Genomic DNA, 20,760 nt, shown 5'->3' on the forward strand with positions numbered 1-20,760 from the left:
AATCTGAGCAAGCGTAGGACTCTGGGGCCAGAGATGAGGGGTCCAAAAAGTTGAAAGAGCATGAAGGCAAAAGTTAGAGGTTTATAATTTGTTGCCTCTGGGCTTGCCTTGTTTGTAAGTAAGAAGCCAGATATAAAATATTTTTGGAATAGTGTTTCTTAAGTAACTCCAAAAATATCTATGAAGAGATAAATAAAACCTAGTGAGTAAGGCATCAATTAGACTGAACAGTGGACAGCCCCTGGGGATAGAAATTGCCCTGCAGAGAAAAACCACATCACAGAGAAATATACTTAGTAAAATTTATTTTAAAAAAAAGAGGAAAAAAACAATAATTTAGGCCCTTGGCAAAATAAAGTCTTGTCAATATAAATGTTTCTTAGAAAACATGTGAAAAGATAATATAACATATATCAACAGATCAATATCAAAGTTACATTAAAAATAATGATTCCATAACAATGACAAGTGAGGCTATTCCTGGCTCTTATATAACAGTATTTCTGTAAGGTCCTCTCTTACTCCTCTTTTTTTGTACAGATATGCCCTGTTTTTTTAAGAAAGTCTGATACATACAAATCTAAATTTACAAAGTCAATCAAATAATCATAATAACGTTTTGCCCAAATAGCAAATCTAGGACATAAGGGTGGGAAAAGAGCAGCTACTAAAACTCATGGGTAAGACGCTAGATACAGGGTAGGTAACTTGAAAAATACATCTCTACTTCTTTGGAACCCCCCTTCCAGATCAATTAAAGGATATTTATTTGCATCACAAAATAATTCTTTACCAAAAAAAAAAATTGACAGGATTTCTTATCAGGGATCCTTCAAATCGCAAAATTTTTTAAATTGTATTTACAATATGATTAACCAACTTGTATTCCAGCAGGGGCTCTACTGCAAAAAGTGAGGTATACCCGAAATGTGGGTTTCCGACCTGACTGGGGAAAGCGTGTTCTTCTATTATGAGGAACTGGTAGGGGCACAAGTTCCCTCAGTCTTGTGTTTCTCTCATCCTGAGGTCTCATTTTTCTGGTCTCTGCTGCTTTCTGGTAAACTTCCCTCACCCGGTACTCTCAGGGGAAAAGGAGGGTGTCATATGGGGGGTGCAGGGGGTTGCAGACTGATGAATTAGGGAGTCGCTCCAGCAGAACAGAGCCAGAGGAGAGCCTGGGGTTCAGAGTGTATAATGTGGATACGGGCTGGGGTACAGCAAGGGCAATTCCTTCTGAAGCCCCGTGCGGTGGTGCAGAGGCCTCCCCCGACAGGGGCCGCTGCCTCCCTGGGGAGCAGCAGCGCCCAGCCCAGCCCGCCCGGGACAGGCCGCATCCTGAGGAGAATGGACGCAGGCCTATTTGTCACACTCCTCCTGGCTCCCCTCAGCGCAGTGGTAGTGCTGCTCGCAGAACTCCTGGATCCGGCTACAGGCCTCCAGCATCATCACCTCAGGAACCGTGATGACCACTCGGAAGAAATTCGGGTACTCAAAGCACTGCAAAAAGAAGAGCCTGTTACCTTTAGGGCAACTGGATCTGGAGCCAGACTACCCTGAAAGGGGTCAGGGGCCCTCATCGGCAAGAGGCAGTGACACCGTTCAGTCACGGTTTCAATTCATTCACTTCCCTTCAAGCTGAGGGCCAAGTGGGTGATGGAGTAAATTCATCGTTAAAGGGAAGATGGGGCAAGTGGATTCCCTCATACCTAGAATATTAGGCCACAGCTTTTCCAGGTACAGGTGGGATAATAATGGGAGAGAAGTTTTAAATAAAGACCATGAGCTATATCCATTTGACTCTAGTCAAATGAGACCATTTTGGGGGGTTGAGGAGGCAACCAGGATACAGGCCAGCCCAGGGAGACCCCTGGGGCTCTAGAAACTGTTGAGAACATCCTGCGGCACAAGCACCCACCGTAGCTGGGAGGCAGTGGACAGATTGCTCGGCAACTAACTGCTCCGTGAACTCCACATCGTTCTCAAATTCTGGGAAATGTTCCATCTCGATTCCAACCTATGCCAGCAACAGAAGAAGGGAGAGACTAACTTATCAGAAGGAGGGAAAACAGAACTACTCCCTGCGCCAGAAATTAAGGTTGGGACTGCATCAAAGATAACCCTGGAACTCTACTACCAAGAACTAAGACTCAGTTCTAGCACTTTTCAGCTCCTGGAATTTTTCACAGGAAAGAAGGTATATGTTTATATTAATATTTTAGTTTATTGAAGAGTTCTTTCCTACATGCTGGTAAGTGAAAGCTGGAAATAGAAAGCCAATGTTTCTCAGAGACATGATTAGTTTATGGGCCAGGCAATTCCTTACTGCCTGAGAGTATCCCACCCATTCTAATATATTTAGCATCCACGGCCCCCAAAATACCAATAGCATCTCCCCTCTCCTGGGTCATTCTGAAAACAAAGAAGCAAAAATCCTATACATTCCCCCCAAAACCCCTAGGAAACCATATAACCACATCACTCCCAGTTGAGAACTATAATGATGTGGAAAACCTCTTATTTGTGTCTTTTAACTTCCCTGATCTACATACACAAGGAATCTGGGTCCTGAGGAATTAAGTCCTTCTAAGAGCTTTTTGAACACTGACGTTGTTACATCAGTGAGACAATTCAGAACAAGACAATCCCTAAACTGACTGCTGAGGAGTCCAGCCAGTGTGAACCCTGTCGGACCACCTGGAGCAGCCCCCTGACCCGCCTCCCTTTGCTGGACAACACACACAGGTCTGGTGCCTGCCCCCCACTCACTCACCATGAGGTACATGGCCCCAGAAGGCCGGACCGGCCGGAGTCCAGGGACGGCAGCCAATGCTCCGTAGCAGAGATCAGCATTGGACTACAAGAGGAGGCAGAGAGAAGTCAGGGATCAGAATTCAGTGAAGAAAAACGGGTCATTAACAGCAGAGGTTAGCTAAAATAAGAACAAGGCCTAGAGCAACATTGTGCCTGGGAATTTCCTCCTGTCAGCCTTCATGTTACTCAAATGTGGCCAGTCTCGAAGCCAAACTCAGCATGTAAATGCAATGCCTTCCCCCCAGCGTGGGACATGACACCCGGGGATGAGCCTCCCTGGCAACGAGGGACCACTATCAACTACCAACTGATGATGCAACTGGAAAATGACCTTATATGGAAGGTTCAATGCGGATCAGCAGAATATCCATGTCTACATAAAATACCATGACTTTAAAATGCTGTTTGACCTAAAGTAAGGGGGAAATGGAAAGGAGAAATGAGTTTATATGGCTACGAGTTTCTAAAAAAGAGTCTGGAGGCTGGCAGAAGGATTGCCCTCATGCACAACTGAGCAGAGTCAGAGAGACAGATAAAGCAGATACAACCCCCAGATATTGGTTCCTTTGAGGGCTAAAGAGACCCATGGAAGTTATGGTCATGGCTGATGGGGTTAACTACCAGGGCAGATGGCCCCTCTTTGGAAATGGTGTTTATGTGTGATGAATCTGGACTCAAATGGGATCTCCCTTCATAAGACTTTCATGCTAATGTGCTGGAGGTGCAGTTAATGTTGGGGTTTAAGATATATTTAGGGGATTTGAATCTCTGGACTGACAATGTGATAGCCAGGTCCTGAGCCTCAACAGACTCCAGCACCTACAATCTGATCTATTGGACTTACCACACTCAGCTAAGATGGAGTTGAAGAAGGACAACCACCACACCATGGAGCCTAGAGTGATTACAACTGAAAATGGGAGGATTGCATCCAGCATCCATGTGGAATCTGAGCCTCCTCTTGACATAGAGGTGCAATGGACACAACCAATCCAATGTCCACATAGAAGAGGTGGCATTGGATTGGGAAAAGTGGACATGGTGGCTGATGGGTATGGGGAAAGGCAGGAAGAGATGAGAGGTGGAGGCGTCTTTGGGACATGGAGCTGCCCTGGATGGTGCTTCAGAGGTAATCACCGGACATTGTAAATCCTCACAGGGCCCACTGGATGGAATGGAGGAGAGTATGGGCCATGATGTGAACCATTGTCTGTGAGGTGCAGAGGTGCCCGGGGATGTACTTGCCAGGTCCGGTGGATGTGTCATGGTGATGGGAACGAGTATTGTTGGGGGGGGGAGAGGGGGGGTGGGGGGGGTGGGGTTGAATGGGACCTCACATATATATTTTTAATGTAATATTATTACAAAGTCAATAAAAAAAAAAACAGTAGAGGTTAGGGAGTTAAACTGTAGAGTACAGGTTAGTTAGGAGACAGAATGTGGGTCAGGAAGGGAGAGCTGATACCAAACATATATAGACTGTGTAAGAAGGTCCATTGCAAATACGTGGTAATGGATGAAGTTGGTAGCACATTATAATGAATATAACAAACACTGCTGATTTATAAATGTGATTGTGGCTGAAAGGGGTAGTCTAGGGCAGTTAATGTAATTGAAACACAGCTAGAGGATGTGAATAGCATATGAATAGCATAGTGATTTGGGTGGTAAATGGGGATTGTGGTTAACACTTTAAATACAAGAATATTCCTCTATTACAAGGTGTTAAGAATATGGTGATATGTGGGAAAATACAGCTAATGTAACCTACAGACTATAGTTAACAGTAATATTGTAATATTTTTGCAGCAAAGGCAAAGAAGGTACTATATCAATGCTAAAGGTCAACAAATTACTACGTGGGATTTAGTTTTATAAGATACAAATATGATTAAGCATTTCCCCCTTCATTTTCTTCATTGACAAGGAGACCTTGGTCATGTCATTTAACCAATCTGTGTTCATTTATGTATCTTTCAACACATTGGAGAAACTATTGAGTTTGTTTTTTGAGATAAATGTGCCTGGACAGAATTTTTAAAATAATGCTTCCACAATTAGTTAAGTTGTCATTGGTCTGTTATTTTATTTTTTGAAGTTGAGATAAAGTTTACTTTACTCAAAAAATTAAGTAGAGCTGTCACTGACGATCAGGAGCCTAGGTCGACTCTGCTGGCATTAAGAGCCAACGAGAAAATATCCCTGGCCAGGAGCAGAGTGAATTGCCAAAGGTGAAAGAAATGTCTGGGTATTTATACTGATGCCACCCCCTGGAAGCCCGACAGTGGAACATGCTCCAGAAATGAGAACGAATTCCAGCTCCTCTGGTAGCATTCCCTGCCTGCTAGAGTTAAAGGCCATGGGCTGCCCTTACCTTGAGGAAGCTTAGAGTGTTGTGGTAGAACTCCTGAGGGGTGCGGCGAAGGATGCTTTTCAGAGCTCCCTGGACAACCGTGCAGGGCCCCAGGATCCGCTGGCTCAGCTTCACCAGCCCGTCTCGGATCTAAAAGCCCAGCAGGAAACACACTGAGCTTTTCTCAAGACTCCCCGCTTTGTGTTCTGACCTTTCTTTCTGTCAGGTTTTGGTCTCTAGGGACGTGACGGCACCTAGGGGCATGCTGAGCTCAGACCCCTGGGGCTTATAGCCCAGTTCTGCCATTCACCTGCTGTGGGACTCTGGGCAAATTATACCCCTTCTCTGTGCCTCATTTTTCTCAACTTCAGAATGGAGATCATCCTAATGCTGGTCCCATAGGGTTGTTGTGAGGTTTAAGGAAAAATACTGCATATAAAGCCCGGGTACACAGCCCTCAAACAATCTGAACTGTCATTGCTGTTACTATTTCCTTTTATTTGGTTCTAAAATGAGAAGCGAATGGAACTTCTTCACAGAGCCAGGTACAGGGAACTGAGTTTGGGAGAGGAATAACAGCTATCAGTTTTACCCGGCCTCTCTCCAGGCACCCTGCACTACAGGAGCAAGCAGCAGGAAAGAATCCTTCCTCCTCACTGCAGGGCAAAGTAAATATGTGTGCTAAAGAAGACATACTCTTTTCATTACGTTGCTCTTACCTCATTGCCGAAAATGTCTCTCCGGTCGTGGATAAGGATCCAGCCCAGCCTCCAGCCGGGAACCAGCCAGCGCTTGGCCAGCCCTCCACAAGACAAGATGGGGACGCTGGTGCTCAGCGTGGCCAGAGGCTCGTATTTGCAATCGGCAAACACCTGGGGAGAAGAGGGGCCCATTAGCTGCGTTCTTGCCCCCTGGCCTCGGGATCCCAGGCCCTCCCACCCCTGGAGTTGTGGGCTCATGCCTACCCTGAAGCATGCATGGGACCCCAAGAGACTTCGAAGGGCGACACCCAAAGACACCAAGTTTGGTGTCAGGCCCAGACTAAAGGAAACGGAAAATGAGGAAGCTGGCCCTAGCCCAGGACTACGTTCAAGTCCGTGAAGCTGGCTCTGTGGAATTAATGGCTGTTGGAGATATAGATTAAGAAAGAAAATATGGATCCACAATCCCTTATCTGAACCTTTTGGGCCCAGATATGGTGCAGAATGCAGGAACTGTCAGGATTTTGGAAAGGAAATATGGCACGTACACCATTACTAGGTTAACACTGCAGAGTGGTCTGCGCCAGCACCGCCGATCCAGCATATTAAGGTTTCTGCCACTTCCCTTGCATTCTTAACAAATATATGGATCTCCAGGTAGGATAAATAAAACCTAAAGATAGCCGATCAGGTCAAATCAGATTTTGCCACCAAAAAAAGTCCAGAACTCTTTGAGTTTTCATAGCTTTTTGGATTTCAGAAAAAATGGCTAAGAGGTCATGGATTTGTACTCAGAGTGCAAGAAACTAATTTGCTCTACTGAAATGACTAGGAGTTGCTTCCGGTTATTCCAGTTGCCACATTTAAAGGCCCCCATAAGATAATTTGGGATCGAGATTATTGCAGGTAATATATCTTGCCTGGAACTCACCATGTCTCCATAGATCTCATCAGCTAAGATGGGGACACACTGCCTTGCAGCCACTGAAAACAAGAGAGACATGGTGACATCATTTTTAATGTGGATTGCCTTCACACTTAATATTCACCTAGTGTTACTGTACTTTGCATTTCATGTTTGCATGCTTTGTTTTCCTCTTTCAGAGTTGTAAATTCTTCTGATACTCTTCCAGGGTGCAGAGCCTAATTGCCTTTTAATTGACTAGATAGTTCAAACTCTCTCTTCCACTTTGTTGCAAGAGGTGGAGAGGCAAATATTTCCTTTTTTTTTTTTTTCACTTTCTTTTAGGTAAATTCTACCATTACTTTGACACACTGTGTACTGGAGACCCCAGTGGAGCTCCTCCACCCCCATTCTAGGCTTGGAATGAGGTGAAGGATTCTTTTAATCTTATACCAGATGCCAGGCAAAGGATTACCTCCCCATCTCCACCTCTGTGAAATGAAGTATGCTGTACTTACCTGCCAGAATTTTCTGAAGATGTCTTTTACTGAACACTGACCCACAGGGGTTTGATGGATTATTGACAATGAGACAAGCTGTCTTTTCATCAATCAGAGATTCCAGTTGTTTCAGATCAATTTCCCAAGATTTCTCTGGCTGGGAAGAAGACAGGGTGAAGCTAAGATGAGTCTGAAGTGTGAAGAACTCAGGGTGATACTCACTTAACTAAAGGCTGTAATGCAAATAAAAAACTGTGTATGGCCTTGATGGCCCACTTCTAGACCTTTCCCTGCTAAATAAAGGTGTTTTTGCCAGTTCTTGCTGGTTGTTCTTACACTTTTAAGGATAGCAATTAAGCACTTGAGTCTAAATTTTAAAGTCATTTACTGACTCCACCCGAAACAAGATGGTAGAGTGAGACATAACAGGACTCCATCCTCTCACAGATGCTTGGAACAACCAGCAAGAACTGGCAAAAACATCTTTCACAGGGCTCCAGAAAACAGTTAAAGGACTGCAGTAAATGGACAAGAGCCAAATCAGGAAAAAGACCACTTAAAAGTGCTAGGGGAATGGTAAGCACATGTAGTTCAGTGGTTGAATGCCTGCCTCCCACATTTGAGTCCCAGGTTCAATCCCTGGTACCTCCTGGGAAAAAAAAAACAAAAACTTAAAAGTGGTAGGATCTCATGATGCCCTCCTCCACCCTAACCAGCACAGAGCCAGTCCATGCTCCCAGTGCAGATCCCTGGTCCTGGTTCCATAGGGAGCAGAGTGGCCCTTGTGAACATGCTGGGAGCATGTATGCCTGACCCAATCTGTCTGGTGGTGGCCTGAGGGACTCTCCATTCCAGAACTTGCCCTGCATGTAGAAGGCAGTCAAGTTGTGCTGCCTGGGGCAGTGCAGTATCCCCAACACTGAGGAAACTCCTAAGAAGGAAAGGACATTTGTATCTGAGTAAATGGAGAAATTCCTAGGTCCACATGCATATGCCCTAGACAAGATGCATGTGCAGAAAGTATCAGGGAAGCTGTGATGCTTTGGCCTGGAGCTATTCTCATACAACCCATTGTATGGATAAGCCCCGAAGGAGAGCACTTGGACAGATCAATCTGAAAATACTGGGAAAGGTCATTTTTTTCCCTTTTGTTTTTTTATTTTTTTGCTGTCTCTTTTTTTTGTTAGCTCTGGCATTCAAGGAAAGCTCAGTCATAGCACAAGCTGGATACAAGCTTAAAGAGCAGAGGCCACAGAATATAAATTTCAGTGATAACACCTTAAAATATCAAAATACCCAGGTTTCAACAAAAGCTTACAAAACATACAAAGGAACGGGAAGTGATGACTCAGGCAAAGGAGAAGACAAAGCATTAGAAATCATCAGTAAGGAGGACAAGACCTGGAACCTACCAGACACAGACTTAAAAATGCTCCTAAATATGCCCAAAGAGCAAAAGGAAAACATGTGCAAAGAACTAAAGGAAATCAAGAAAACAACAGATGAACACAGAGAGAATATCAATAGAGAGATGGAAGTTATAAAAAGGAACCAGAACTGAAGACCAAGTAACAGAAATTAAAAATTTCCTTGAGGGGTTCAACAGCAGATTGGAGCTGGCAGAAGAGAGAATCAGTGAACTTGAATGTAAGACAATTGAAATCATTGTATCAGAGGAAGAAAGATGAAAGAATGAAGAAAAGTGAGCAGAGCCCGAGGAACCTGTGGGACACCATGAAGCATAACAATATATGCATTGTGGGAGTCCCAGAAGAAGAAAGAAAGGGACAGAGACAAATATTGTTTGAAAATTTCCCATATTTAACGCATCCAAGATGCTCAACAAACTCCAAACAAGATAAAAGATAAAAGATAGAACTCTGAAAGTTGTAAGAGAAGCAATGTCAAGTAGAAGGGATTCTCAATAAGATTAAGTGCCCGTTTCTCATTAGAAACTGTGAAGGCAAGATGGCAGTGGGATTACACATTTAAAAACAAAAAACATATGTTGAATACAAAAAATTACCACCCAAGAATTCTATATCCAGAAAAATGGTCAAAAATTAAAAAGAATTAAGACATTCACAGAAAAACAAAAGCCATGGGAGTTCATCACCACTACATCAGCTCTCTAGGAGATGCTAAATGAAGTTCTGCAGGTGGAAAGGAAAGAACAATAGAAAATGAAAAAATAAAGATCTCCACATGAAAAAATAAAGATCTCCAATGAGCATAAAGACATGGGTAAAGATAAACACCAGTATTATTGTATTTTTGGTTTGTAACTCCACTTTTTACTTGCTATAGGAACTAAAAGGCAAATTCATAAAATGTAATGATAAATCAGTATTTTTGAACTCATAATGTATAAACATACAATTTATGACAAGTATTTTTGAACTCAATGTATAAACATATAATGGTGGAGGGATGTGTATGCTATTGAAATTAAGTTGGTATCAAAGCAAACTAGATTGTTACAGATTTAGGATGATAAATTTAAGCTTCCTTGTAACTACAAAGAAATATCAGAAAACATTCAAGTGCATAGAAACAGAAATTAGAGTTCAGGTTGCCAGAGGCTGGGGGCAGGAGAAATGGGCAGTAGCTTAATGGATATAGGGTTTCTGTTTGGAGAGATGGGAAATTTTTAATAATGAAAGGTGGTAAGAGTACCACAATATTATGAAAATGATTAATCCCTCTGAAGGTATGCTTGGGAGTGGAAAAGTTTGTATTGTATATATGTTCACACAATTTAAAAAAAAAAGAACAGAGCAACTGAAGAGGTAACAATTAAGTGCAATATATGATCCTGGATGGGATCTAGCAACAGAGGGAAAAAAGGCTCAAAAGGAACTCTATTGGGACATATGAAAAAATTAGAATATAGACAGTAAACTTAATACCAAAACGTTAAACGGCTTTGCCTTGGTAACTCCACTTAAGGTGGTTACATAAGGGAGTATCCTTGTTCTTAGGAAATGTACATGGCAGTATTTAGTGTTCAAGGATCTTGATGTATAAAACCTACATTCAAGTGTTCAGAAAATGAATTGATACATAGCTAGCTAGATAGATAAACATGAATGTGGAAAACAGTTAAAATTGGGGGCTCTAGGTATGTGGGGGTAATGGGTATATTGAAGTTCTCTATATCAGGTTTGTATTATTTTTGTAACTGTCCTATAAATTTGAATGTATTTCAAAATAAAAAGTTCACACACACACACAAAAAATGTCATTTACCAGCAAATTGTAGAGTTTGACTTCAATTCCCATAGATTCAGCCAAAGTCTTGTAAAGAGAGAAACCAGGTCTGGGAACTAGAATGTTTTGTCCTGGGTTTGCCAACACAGCTAAACAAAGTTCGATAGCTTGACTGCAGCCACTTGTCAGAATGACATCCTGTGAAGAACATAGGAGATTAATTTTATTAGAGGTTCTGAGACCAGCAAGACAAAAGAGCTTGTCAGATAGATGAGTGGAGAGCAATAATAAACTTACTTTTACAAGTTCTAAGTAAAGTAGCATGGACCATAGTAAGCAAAACAGAAAGAAATTAGCATGATTATATATGTCACTACCTATATGTTGATGAAATGTCGGCCTTTTTTTTTTTAAATAAACAAACCACTTTAAAAAAACAGGTTGACTGCGACTTAGCAGACTTCCATGGTGACCTTGGACTTTTTCACCCAGTTATTTATTTACTTTTGGCCAGAGATTGGAAGGCTGGCTCTTCTCGAAATACAGATGAAGGTCACCTCTTAAGTTTACAAATGCCAACCCTACCCTAAATAATGGAAAATAGAGGGAAGGGTGACATTAATCTTAAATTTGGCTCTGTATTCAATTCAGTATGCCACGATACTTCAATCTTCCTATCTGAGTGACTTTAGATGAGTGAGGGAAACTTCAAATAATAATAAAAAAATAGATCTGAATGGAAAATTTTAAATTTCAATTATTTAGAGTGTATGGTATGTTTATCAATGTTTTGGGAGTTTTTTTTTTTTTTTGGCAGAGAATCAAATGTAGGGTGACCTCTGAGAACTTTAAGCCTCCTTGAGACAGACAGCATATTAAGTTGTAGTCAATACTTAACGTACGGTAATGTCATTAAACATATATGATCATGAGAGGCCTCCACTATGAAAGTTCTCAAATTATTAAGGGGATATTATCCATAGCCTTTTTTTCCTGCATGAAGCTCTTACTCCTTGTGGACCAGAAACAAGAAAAAAAGGATAGTTTGCCCTCAATTATTTCAGAGTTGGTACCTTGTGTAAAGCTTACCTTAGCTTCCAAGGGTGCCTCTGGGCAGTGGTAATAAGAAGCAATCTCCTCTCGACTGGATAAGTAGCCTGGAAGGAAAGCATGAGAGGGGTGGAAGGAGGAAGCAAGAGATTCTCAGCCCCCAACAGACTGGGATGCCCTAGAGAGCCAGCATGGACTTTGGGCTCCTATCTCCTCCTACTCCGTGAGAGCTAAATCATACAGTTTAGCTCTCAGCTTGTGCAGCTAAGGGAGATTAACTTTATATTGTATACTTAACAATTCTATGGTAAGCACAAACATATAAACAATAACAAGGGGCCCCCCCAAACTATCAATTTACTCTGCCCCGACATGATTACTGTGATTATGCTTTCTTTTCTGTAAAATAAAAGTGTTTAGATTATTCCTAAATCCCTTGCAGATAATGTTCTTTGGTTCTATCGTTTTTGAAGGTTATAATCAATGTATTGAATACATTTGGTCCATTTTGAACTTTTTACATTTTTCTACAATTTTTTTCTTTTAAATTATTTTCAAGTGCATATTTCCAAATGGTAGTTTACAAGTTTGAAGTGTGGGCAGGTTCATACCCTTTAACGTATTTTGCAAATATATCTCAGCAAAGATTGTCTTCAGTTAGCAAGGCCAGAGGTAATATTTCATAGTTTTTGTTAATTTAATAGGTATGAGTGGGTCTCTAAAAGTTATATAAATGAACCCTTCCTTAATTACTAATGAGGAAGAACATTTTCCTAGATGTATGTTTATTATCTGTATTTCCTTTGCCATGAGATATCCATATCCTTTGAACATTTATCAAATTGAGGCTTAGCTTTGAATTTCCAGATTGAATCAATTTCCTAGTACTTTGTAATAGGACATGATAAAACTTTTGAACTGAACTTTATTTTTGTTGTATGAAACTTTAAAAATGTTAAATAATCAACCTAAAAGTCATGTCCCTAGTATCTCTATGAGGTGTTTTTAAAATTCTATGTTATTATGAAACTGTGTTTTTATTCTGCATTAAGAATAAATTTCTATGTGTGTATACACACAAAAATATGTAACACCGAGACAAGGTAAAGGAAAAGTTTAAGTTCAGGGTGTAACTTTTTAACAGATGGGGAGAATTAAATCTAAATAGGAATAATTTCTTTCTGTTAGAATCAACCTATCTTTTGATATGAAAGCCCATCCTTTGTTGTTCTTGTTCTTTGTTGTCATTGTTGTTTATCTTTTTAATCATAAACAGTTACAATTTCCTTTCAACATCATCAGGGCCATAACAAAATAGACTTTCAATACAGAGAGCAGGAGAAATAAAGCAAAGGAGCTATTTACTAGGGTAATAAGTAAATTAAATTAGGACCTAAAGAACTCAGTAAACAAACAACTCCAGTCAGACCCAAGGCCTTCCTACTAGAAATTGTAGTGATAGAATAGGAACATTATTTGAGAAATAAGTATGTAATGGGGAGCCTAGGGGTGAGGTACCAATTTGCCAAAGGAAGCCAGGAAAGAAGTTGGACCTTTATGGCTTGTGTTTAAGCATCCTGAGACCCATTTCCCCAAAATCTAAATGGCCATTTCATCTTAACTTTCCTCAGGAAAGCAAGGAGAATTGCTAGAAATTTAGTATTATTATAAGAGCACTACAGATTTGGAAGCCCCCACTTACAGCATCTCAAGAGGAGCTTACCAATGGATGGGGCATAGCCGTTATACTTCCCCGAGTCCAGCGCAGCTTTCATTGCCTGGGTAACTTCAGGGTCTGTAGGCAGGTTTCCAAACACTGTTGGATCCCCTTTACATGGGAGAAAAAAGGAGCCACCAAGAGATTACTCTTTCATGCCCAGCGCTCAGATTCACCCTCCACTCCCACTTTCTTCAACCAGCCCTTAGGGACTGGGGTGGGGGTAGGGGATAACCCTTAGTCAAGTGACCCCCAACTCACCAATCGACAATGCTATCATGGGTTTGTTCGGATTTGGCTTCACCTTCATGCTGTCCACGATGGCTCGGATGGGATTGAAAGTTTTGTTGGCCGTGTCTGAGGGCTTCACGGACCATCTGGCCTTCCTGCCTTTCATTTTTCCCTGTAGGGCACTTCTCCCACCGATGTTGACGTGTATATCCAGAACAGAGGGGAGGCTGCCATGGCCATTGGTCTGAATCACGTAAGAGTCCATTGCTTTTGGAGCCCGTGGGCAAAGGAGATTCCTGGGAAACAGAAGAGAGCACCAACTTCAGGGGCTACATTTGTGCCCAAACATGGGGGCAATTTCACTGGATGGCTCTTTCCAAACTCCTTTCTTTGTTTCACTGTTTTTTTCATTTAAAGGAGCTTTATCCTGAATAAGACGTCCCCCTTATGAGATGGAAACTAAAGTTAAAACTGACTCTACAATGTTAGCTGAGAACACTGCTTTGGCATTCACATACTGTCAGGGAGATTTAGTATGTGCAAAGGTAATCCCCATGCTCTAGGCAAAACAGAGGAGAAATGGCATGAAAAGTACTAAGTCTGTGTCCACTCCTCTCCTTGCAGAGCCTGCCCAAGCTCATCTCCCAAAAGTTTCAACAGGCAGAGCAAAGAAGCCACAGAAAGAACCAGCCCACGTTGTTAGAGATGCAGGGTGAACATTTTTGCTAGTATTGAAAAAGCCCTATCCCCTAAGGATCTTCCTACCCTGTTTGAAAAAAGAAGTCAAAACACCACGAGGAAAAGAGCCAATACCAAATTGCCACAACCAGATCTGCTAAGACTTGAGATCTTACCTTTCAAGAGAAGGAGAAGCAGCCTCTGAGGGGGCAAGCCTGAAGCTTACTCAGTCCTTCTTTGACAAGTTTAGTGACAGTGAACTCAGATGCAAATCCTGACTCTTGAAATAGTCTCCCTAAATGGGCGTTGGGCCTGAAACGTTTATGCGATTGGTTGGGAGTGAGAGCTAAGCAACCAGCCTTGCCCACATCTTCTTTTCTCCCTGCCCTAATTTTTGCTGCTCCTTTCCCATAACCCTACGCCAGATGAGGAATCTGTTCTTGCTTCAAACATCTGTGTTAACCCTTTCTGGGTCACTTTTTGAAATGTTAGAGAAAGCTGGCAGAGAGTAATTAAGATTACATTGGTAATTTTTATTAAATATGTATTTTTAGTTACAAAACAAAACAACCATTAAAAATCAAATAATACAGAAATACATAAAGTAAAAGTGGGAGTCCTCCCATCTCCCCTTCCATATGTGTATTCCATTCTCACCCCCACGGAGAAGGAGAGCTAATAATTTGACCTTTTCTATCCATTCACCAGCATAGAATGGTCAGTGGCTAAATAGAAAGATAGATAGGTAGATAGGTAGATGATGATAGATAGACTATAGATATTGATAGATAGATAGATAGTTTTATCGATTTTATAAGCACAGCTGAACGCCTACTCTACAAGTTGTTCAGCAACCTGCTTAGCTTTACTTCATATATCTTGAACATCTTTCCATGGCAGTCCACAAAGATCTACTCCAGTTGGAATGAATTCAGCAGTTGATGTAAATTAAAGCCCAACTCAGCAAATATCTAAAAATACAAGGTCTCTGAGGCAACAGAAACCTGTGCGATTTTATCCTTATAGTCCTTCCGCCATCTGCTATGGAGTAAACGGAAGAGAAAACTGTCAGGTGGGATCTAAACAAAACAACAACTTTGGTAAGTAGGACAGAGGGCCCACAGCAGTGTTCTCATAGCTTCCAATGGCCTACGAAAAAATGCCACCACTCAAGGGTTAAGAGCCACCTCAGTGACCCCATTGCTCACATCCTGTCTGTTTGTTTATTGGGGACAAAGCGTTGTTACGTAAGTTCTTTCTTCTCCATCCACTTTTAAGTGATTTGCGTGCCCAGTAGAGTTGAATAACCTTTTACTTTTCTGGCCCTTCCATCCCTTAGCGCTTTGAAGAATGGATCTAATGCATTCTCTCCCCCACTCTGATGAGGCAGGCATTTACCACCAACGGGGAAATAAAGGCACCCCGCAAGGGATGCTGCTAGGCAGGGCAAAGAGAGAGTTTATGTTCTGGAGCTCTGAGCTAAAGACCAGGGCTGTTCTGCCTCAGAAGGTAAATCCGGGGAGCGGATGTGGCTCAAACAGTTGAGCACCTGCTTCCCACATAGGAGGTCCTGCGTTTGATCCCTGCTACCTCCTAAAAACAAAACAAATAATAAACAAATGAAAAAACCAACTTGGGAAGCCAACATAGCTCAGTGGTTGAGCACTGGCTTCCCACATATGGGATTCAATCCCTGACCCTGGTACCTCAAAAAAAAAAAGGTAAATCCACAGCCCCGTCTCTACAACATCCAAAGACACAGACAAAAAGGCTTCAGTTGGATCTGGTAATTAGCACTACATGGCAAAAGTCAAAAGGCTTGTTTGTTTTACTAAATGCAGTTGAACATTGATTCTGCCAGGAGTATACTTTACAGTCTGGACAGAGTTGAGCTCAGTGTCATTGCAAAACAAATAAAAACATGGATTTATTGATACCATCGACTATATTGTTGACAGTTGATTGTAGATGTATTCAGCCATATATGCAATCAACTCACTGATTATTAAAGGCCATGAAATCCCCTTGAATTACAATTAGCCCAGTACTTGCTTGACCAAACATCTGGGCACCATTACCTGACTGAGTTGACACATTAGTCTAACCGTCAAAGTCCACCCCTTGGCAAATTGGCAGCCATACACATCATCTTAAACCATACTTAATCTCTAAATAAAAACAATAGCAGATATATATATATACATACACATAATTTTTTCCACCTAACATTATTAAACTGTCCTGTATACAACTGGAAATGCATTTAATCCCTCCAGAATAGCATGCAAGTCCTTGGGTAATATTTATTCTTAAACTTGACATCCTTAAATACTACAACATGAAACTATTACATCTTATGTCATATGATATGGGAAAAAGATAGGGAAGAAGACAAAGGTACTCATTTTATGCACATATACGAACATTCTCATTAGAAAATAAGGAAGAAATACTTGTGAACATTACAGTTCGCATTTCTGTAACTGGTCACATGGTCAAATTTCATATATATCACTACCTTTTTCTACTACCTATTCCATGTTCCCTTTACCCTCGGCAAGCCCCTCAGCTGGCCGTGGTTCTTTGCCTGGTGGGGTGACCCAAACTTTCATTCTCAAAGATTCTGGGTAAGGTAAGTCCTGCTTGGTTTGGGTTGTTGCAATTTTCCATTGACTTTAATCATAGGGCATGGCAGGATTAAGAGGTGGAGTGGATATCACCATCCCAGGGTCCACAGGATGGAGGAATAAATAATGGATTAGCGTGGACTTATTGGTATTCTACTATAGAACTATTGTGACTCTAGCAATGAAAGAAATTGTATCATTGATGTGGAGACAGTGGCCATGGGAGTTGCTGAGGGCAGGGAGATGGAAGAAGAGGTGAGATGTGGGGGCATTTTCAGGACTTGGTGTTGTCCTGAATGATATTGCAGGGACAGATGCAGGACATTATATATCCTGCCATAACTCACTGAATGGACTGGGGGAGGATGTAAACCACAATGTAAACTATAGTCCAAGCTGTGTAGCAGTGCTCTAAAATATATTCACCAAATACGATGAATGTGCCACAATAATGAAAGAGGTTGTTGATGTGGGAGGAGTGGAGGTGTAGGGTGTAGGGTATAAGGGAAACTCTTATATTTGTTAATGTAACATTTTTTGTGATCTACGTATCTTTTTTTAAAAAGACCATTAAATAAAAATTTTTAAATTAAAAAAAAAAAAGAGATGCCCTAGAGGATTGCCTGTATTCCAGGCAAAATCTTCTTTACCTCCATCGTGCAGGTGCAGTCCTATTTCCCCTTGATAGGATCAATCACTCCAACCAGCATCATCCTGTTGCTGGCAGTGGGATGTGGACTAAGAAAATCAAGTTCTAGCATTTTAGGAGGTTAAGGCTGAAGTTGTGGCTGTTAGATTCACACCCTGTTTTATAAACAACATCAAAATGGCAGACTCATTGCTGACTTTAAATTCACATGAGGAATGCGCTTTACCAATTCCCAGGGCTGTCGGTATTGTGAAATAATTCCTATTAAAGATAAGGATCACTGGCTCTATGCTCTTCCCCTTCTTTTCTCTCATCATCATGTTCTTTTCCCCCAACTTCCCTAAATTTTCTTAAATAAATTGTTTCAGAGTTCAATTCTTTTTTTATAGATTGGCGAGGCATTTTTTCTGATTGATTTTACTTCATTTAATACACTTTTATGAGATTTTACTAAAAAATCATTACATTTTCTTTTTTTTTTTTTTGTAATCCAAGTCTATAAAAATGAACCCTAATTTAATTCATATATGATTTGGTTGCTTGAGTTCCTTAAAGAAAAAGATTGTTACACTGTGGGAGTCAACTCAACATGGCAAAACCATTTTTGAGATACTGATGTAATAGGTAGTGGAAACGGCTCAGGAATTCCAGAAAAAAAGAAAGCTGGATGGAGCGTTTGCCTATATATCACTGGGTTAATTGAAACTGATTTGAATTGTTTGGATGACTTAGAGATTTCCATTTTTATCTTGAAAGAATGAGTGGTAAAACTCCCAAAAGCACTAGGTTTGTCTTAGAGAATTTGTGAGGTTTGCTGGTATAAAATGGCTGACAACACCCCATACCCATCCCCCTGTGGTGAGATGTCATTAACAAATTCAGTATATTTGGTATTATACCAGTCATATAATCAGATTTCTTTAATTTTGGGGTGGGGGAATCATAATAAACATGTGTTTACTTTAGAAGAAACAAAAAAGACAAGATATATGAGATAAATATTTGAAGGCAGTACACTGGCCAACTGTTATCACATGGTTGTATTCTGGTTCTACAAGTCCAGAATACATTAAACTTGATTTACTGGACCTGAGAATTTTCAACATGGTCTAATTATTTGCTCAAAACATAGATATGAAAATTTTAGGCAGCCTTCTAAATCTTTTTTGCCATGGAGGAAACTCTAACTTAAAGAATAATATGTAGAAGGATTAATTGGAAATATGAATTTGAAATAAAACTTGGACCTCTTTGCATACACTTCTCACACTTGACGTTTTAGCTATACACTATGTAATTTGACTATAACATCAAGCTGTAACAAATATTTAAAGATGGAAGAATCACATCACTAAGATACTAAAAGGCTCATTTTGTATTTGTTTTAGATGTTTTAAATAGTTGCAATGGCTTAAAAATGACAATTTAAAATGTTGCTTGTAATACAGTTTTGCCTGCTAAATTTCTCCACATTTTGTAACCTGCTTTATTTCTTTGGGTGTAAAGTGTTTTTGCTTAGTATTGTGATATTGTTTATGTTTTGTCCCAGTTGTGTAGTCATGTTTCAGTCCATCATCCAGCTTTGGCTGCTGAAATCATACAGCTGTGAAGACTTGCCTTTGTTTCTGTTAGACTGCTTTTCAGTTCTGTATTGAGTATCTTAAGTACTGTAGAAAATACGTCACTTCTTTTAAGGCTGTTTTGTAATATATATAAGGACTGGAATTGTGTTTTTAAAGAAAAGCATTCAAGTATGACAATACACTCTGTGTTTTCATCATTCAAAGTGCTGTTTAGTAGTTGAAACTTAGAACTATTTAATGTCATTTAACAAAGTGACCAAAACGTTAAAAAAAAAAAATCACTCCAACCAGTACCGTAATTCCCTTCTTTCCCTGTTGTTTCAGAGGCATGAGGATCCCAAAGTATCCAGGTGGCAGTCTTAACTTCGAGTTCAATGGAATCATTGTTGTGTTCCCAGTGACAGCACTCCTCATTTTGGAACTAAGACCTGTAGACCAGCAGAGCTTAAGGTTATAGGGACAGGAAGAAAAAATTTTCCTAGTGAGTCACTAGGGATAATAGCGAGTGGTGCCACTCCCATTTCTACCCCCTGATTCCCAGACCCATGAATCCTGGCTGTGGAAGAAACAGCACCAGAGAGTGGATGCTGATTTAGAGCTTACACAGTCCCCTGGAAAGCATTGCCCTAGCCCTTCAAGGTACTGCCACCTGGTTGGCACCATAATTGAGTCTTCAAAAGGCCATTCCATCATTCTAGCAATCCAGCTGTTTCAGGATGTTGGTGAACATGGTAAGTCTGGTGAATTCCATGTACCCATTCCCGCACATCATTTGCTTTGAAGCAAAGCTGTGTGGATGCAATGGTGATGGATAAGACATTCAGTAAGTCCATGGACGGTAGTTTTGGAAGAATCATAGTGTACAGGGAAAGGAAATCCATATCCCGTGTATGTATCTATTCCAGTTAGAATAACTTGCTGCTCCTTCCATGATGGAAGTGGTCCAATGTAATCAACCTGCCATCAGGTAGCAGGCTGATGTCCTTGGGGAATGGTCCCATATCAGGGGCCAATGTGGGTCTCTGCTGCTGGCAGATTAGGCACTAAGCAGAGCCTCTACTGAGGTCAGCCTTGGTGAGGAGAATCCATGTTGCTTAGCCCAGGCATAACCTCTGTCCATACAACCATGTTCATGAGCCCATTGGGCAGTGACAGGAGTGGCTGGGGAAAGAGATGGACTGCTGTCCACAGAACAGATCATCTTATCTACTTTATTATTGAAATCTTCCTCTGCCGAAATCACCCTCTGGTGAGCATTCACATGGGACACAAATATTTTCATGTGGGTTTTTTTTGGCCCACTCAGAAAAGTCTAGCCACATACCTCCTCCCCAGACCTCTTTGTCACCAATTTTCCAATCATATTCCTTCCAAGTCCCTGAGCATCCAGCCAAACCATTGGCAACAGCTCAGGAATCAGTGCACAAATGTATCTCCAGCCATTTCTCCTTCCAAGCAAAATGAACAACCAGGTGTATTGCTCTAAATTCTGCCCACTGGGAAGATTTCTTCTCACCACTGTCCCAGAAAGGGGCTGCAGTGCTGCAGCTGTCCACTTTCAGGTGGTACCTGCCTATTATACAGAACCATCTGTAAACCACGCCTGAGTTTTCTCTGCCCCAGTCAACAGATTGTAAGGAACACCCCCAAAGGCCAAAGCTGTGGGCTGGGGAGGAGAAGATAATGTGGCAGGAGTAGTGACCATGGGCATTTGGACCACCTCCTCATTTTACATACCTTTTCTTT

At 41.2% G+C, this 20,760-nt stretch overlaps 1 protein-coding gene across 1 annotated transcript; it reads right to left on the minus strand.

The window, feature by feature from the left end:
- Positions 1-288: 288 nt before the first annotated feature.
- TAT (tyrosine aminotransferase) lies at positions 289-14,449 on the minus strand. The gene is made up of 12 exons (XM_004448820.5): positions 14,332-14,449; positions 13,508-13,773; positions 13,253-13,357; positions 11,569-11,636; positions 10,519-10,677; positions 7,288-7,426; positions 6,797-6,849; positions 5,884-6,036; positions 5,186-5,314; positions 2,771-2,854; positions 1,916-2,014; positions 289-1,497 (listed from the first exon to the last, which is right to left on the minus strand). The coding sequence occupies exons 2-12, from the start codon at positions 13,740-13,742 to the stop codon at positions 1,357-1,359; spliced, it is 1,365 nt and encodes a 454-aa protein (XP_004448877.1). The 5' UTR covers positions 13,743-13,773; positions 14,332-14,449; the 3' UTR covers positions 289-1,356.
- Positions 14,450-20,760: the final 6,311 nt, after the last annotated feature.

The sequence above is a fragment of the Dasypus novemcinctus genome, chromosome 18 (assembly GCF_030445035.2).
Source record: "Dasypus novemcinctus isolate mDasNov1 chromosome 18, mDasNov1.1.hap2, whole genome shotgun sequence".
Classification (NCBI taxonomy): Eukaryota; Metazoa; Chordata; class Mammalia; order Cingulata; family Dasypodidae; genus Dasypus; species Dasypus novemcinctus.

What these genes read in the sequence shown, in the direction of transcription:
- TAT (XM_004448820.5), bottom strand. Translation starts at nt 13,742, where the DNA reads ATGGACTCTTACGTGATTCAGACCAATGGCCATGGCAGCCTCCCCTCT. An exon ending in ATGAGATCTATGGAGACATG is followed by an intron (nt 6,037 to 6,796) that starts GTGAGTTCCAGG and finishes TCTTCTCCCCAG; the next exon opens with GTGTTTGCCGATTGCAAATA. An exon ending in ACACTCTAAGCTTCCTCAAG is followed by an intron (nt 2,855 to 5,185) that starts GTAAGGGCAGCC and finishes CTCCTCTTGTAG; the next exon opens with TCCAATGCTGATCTCTGCTA.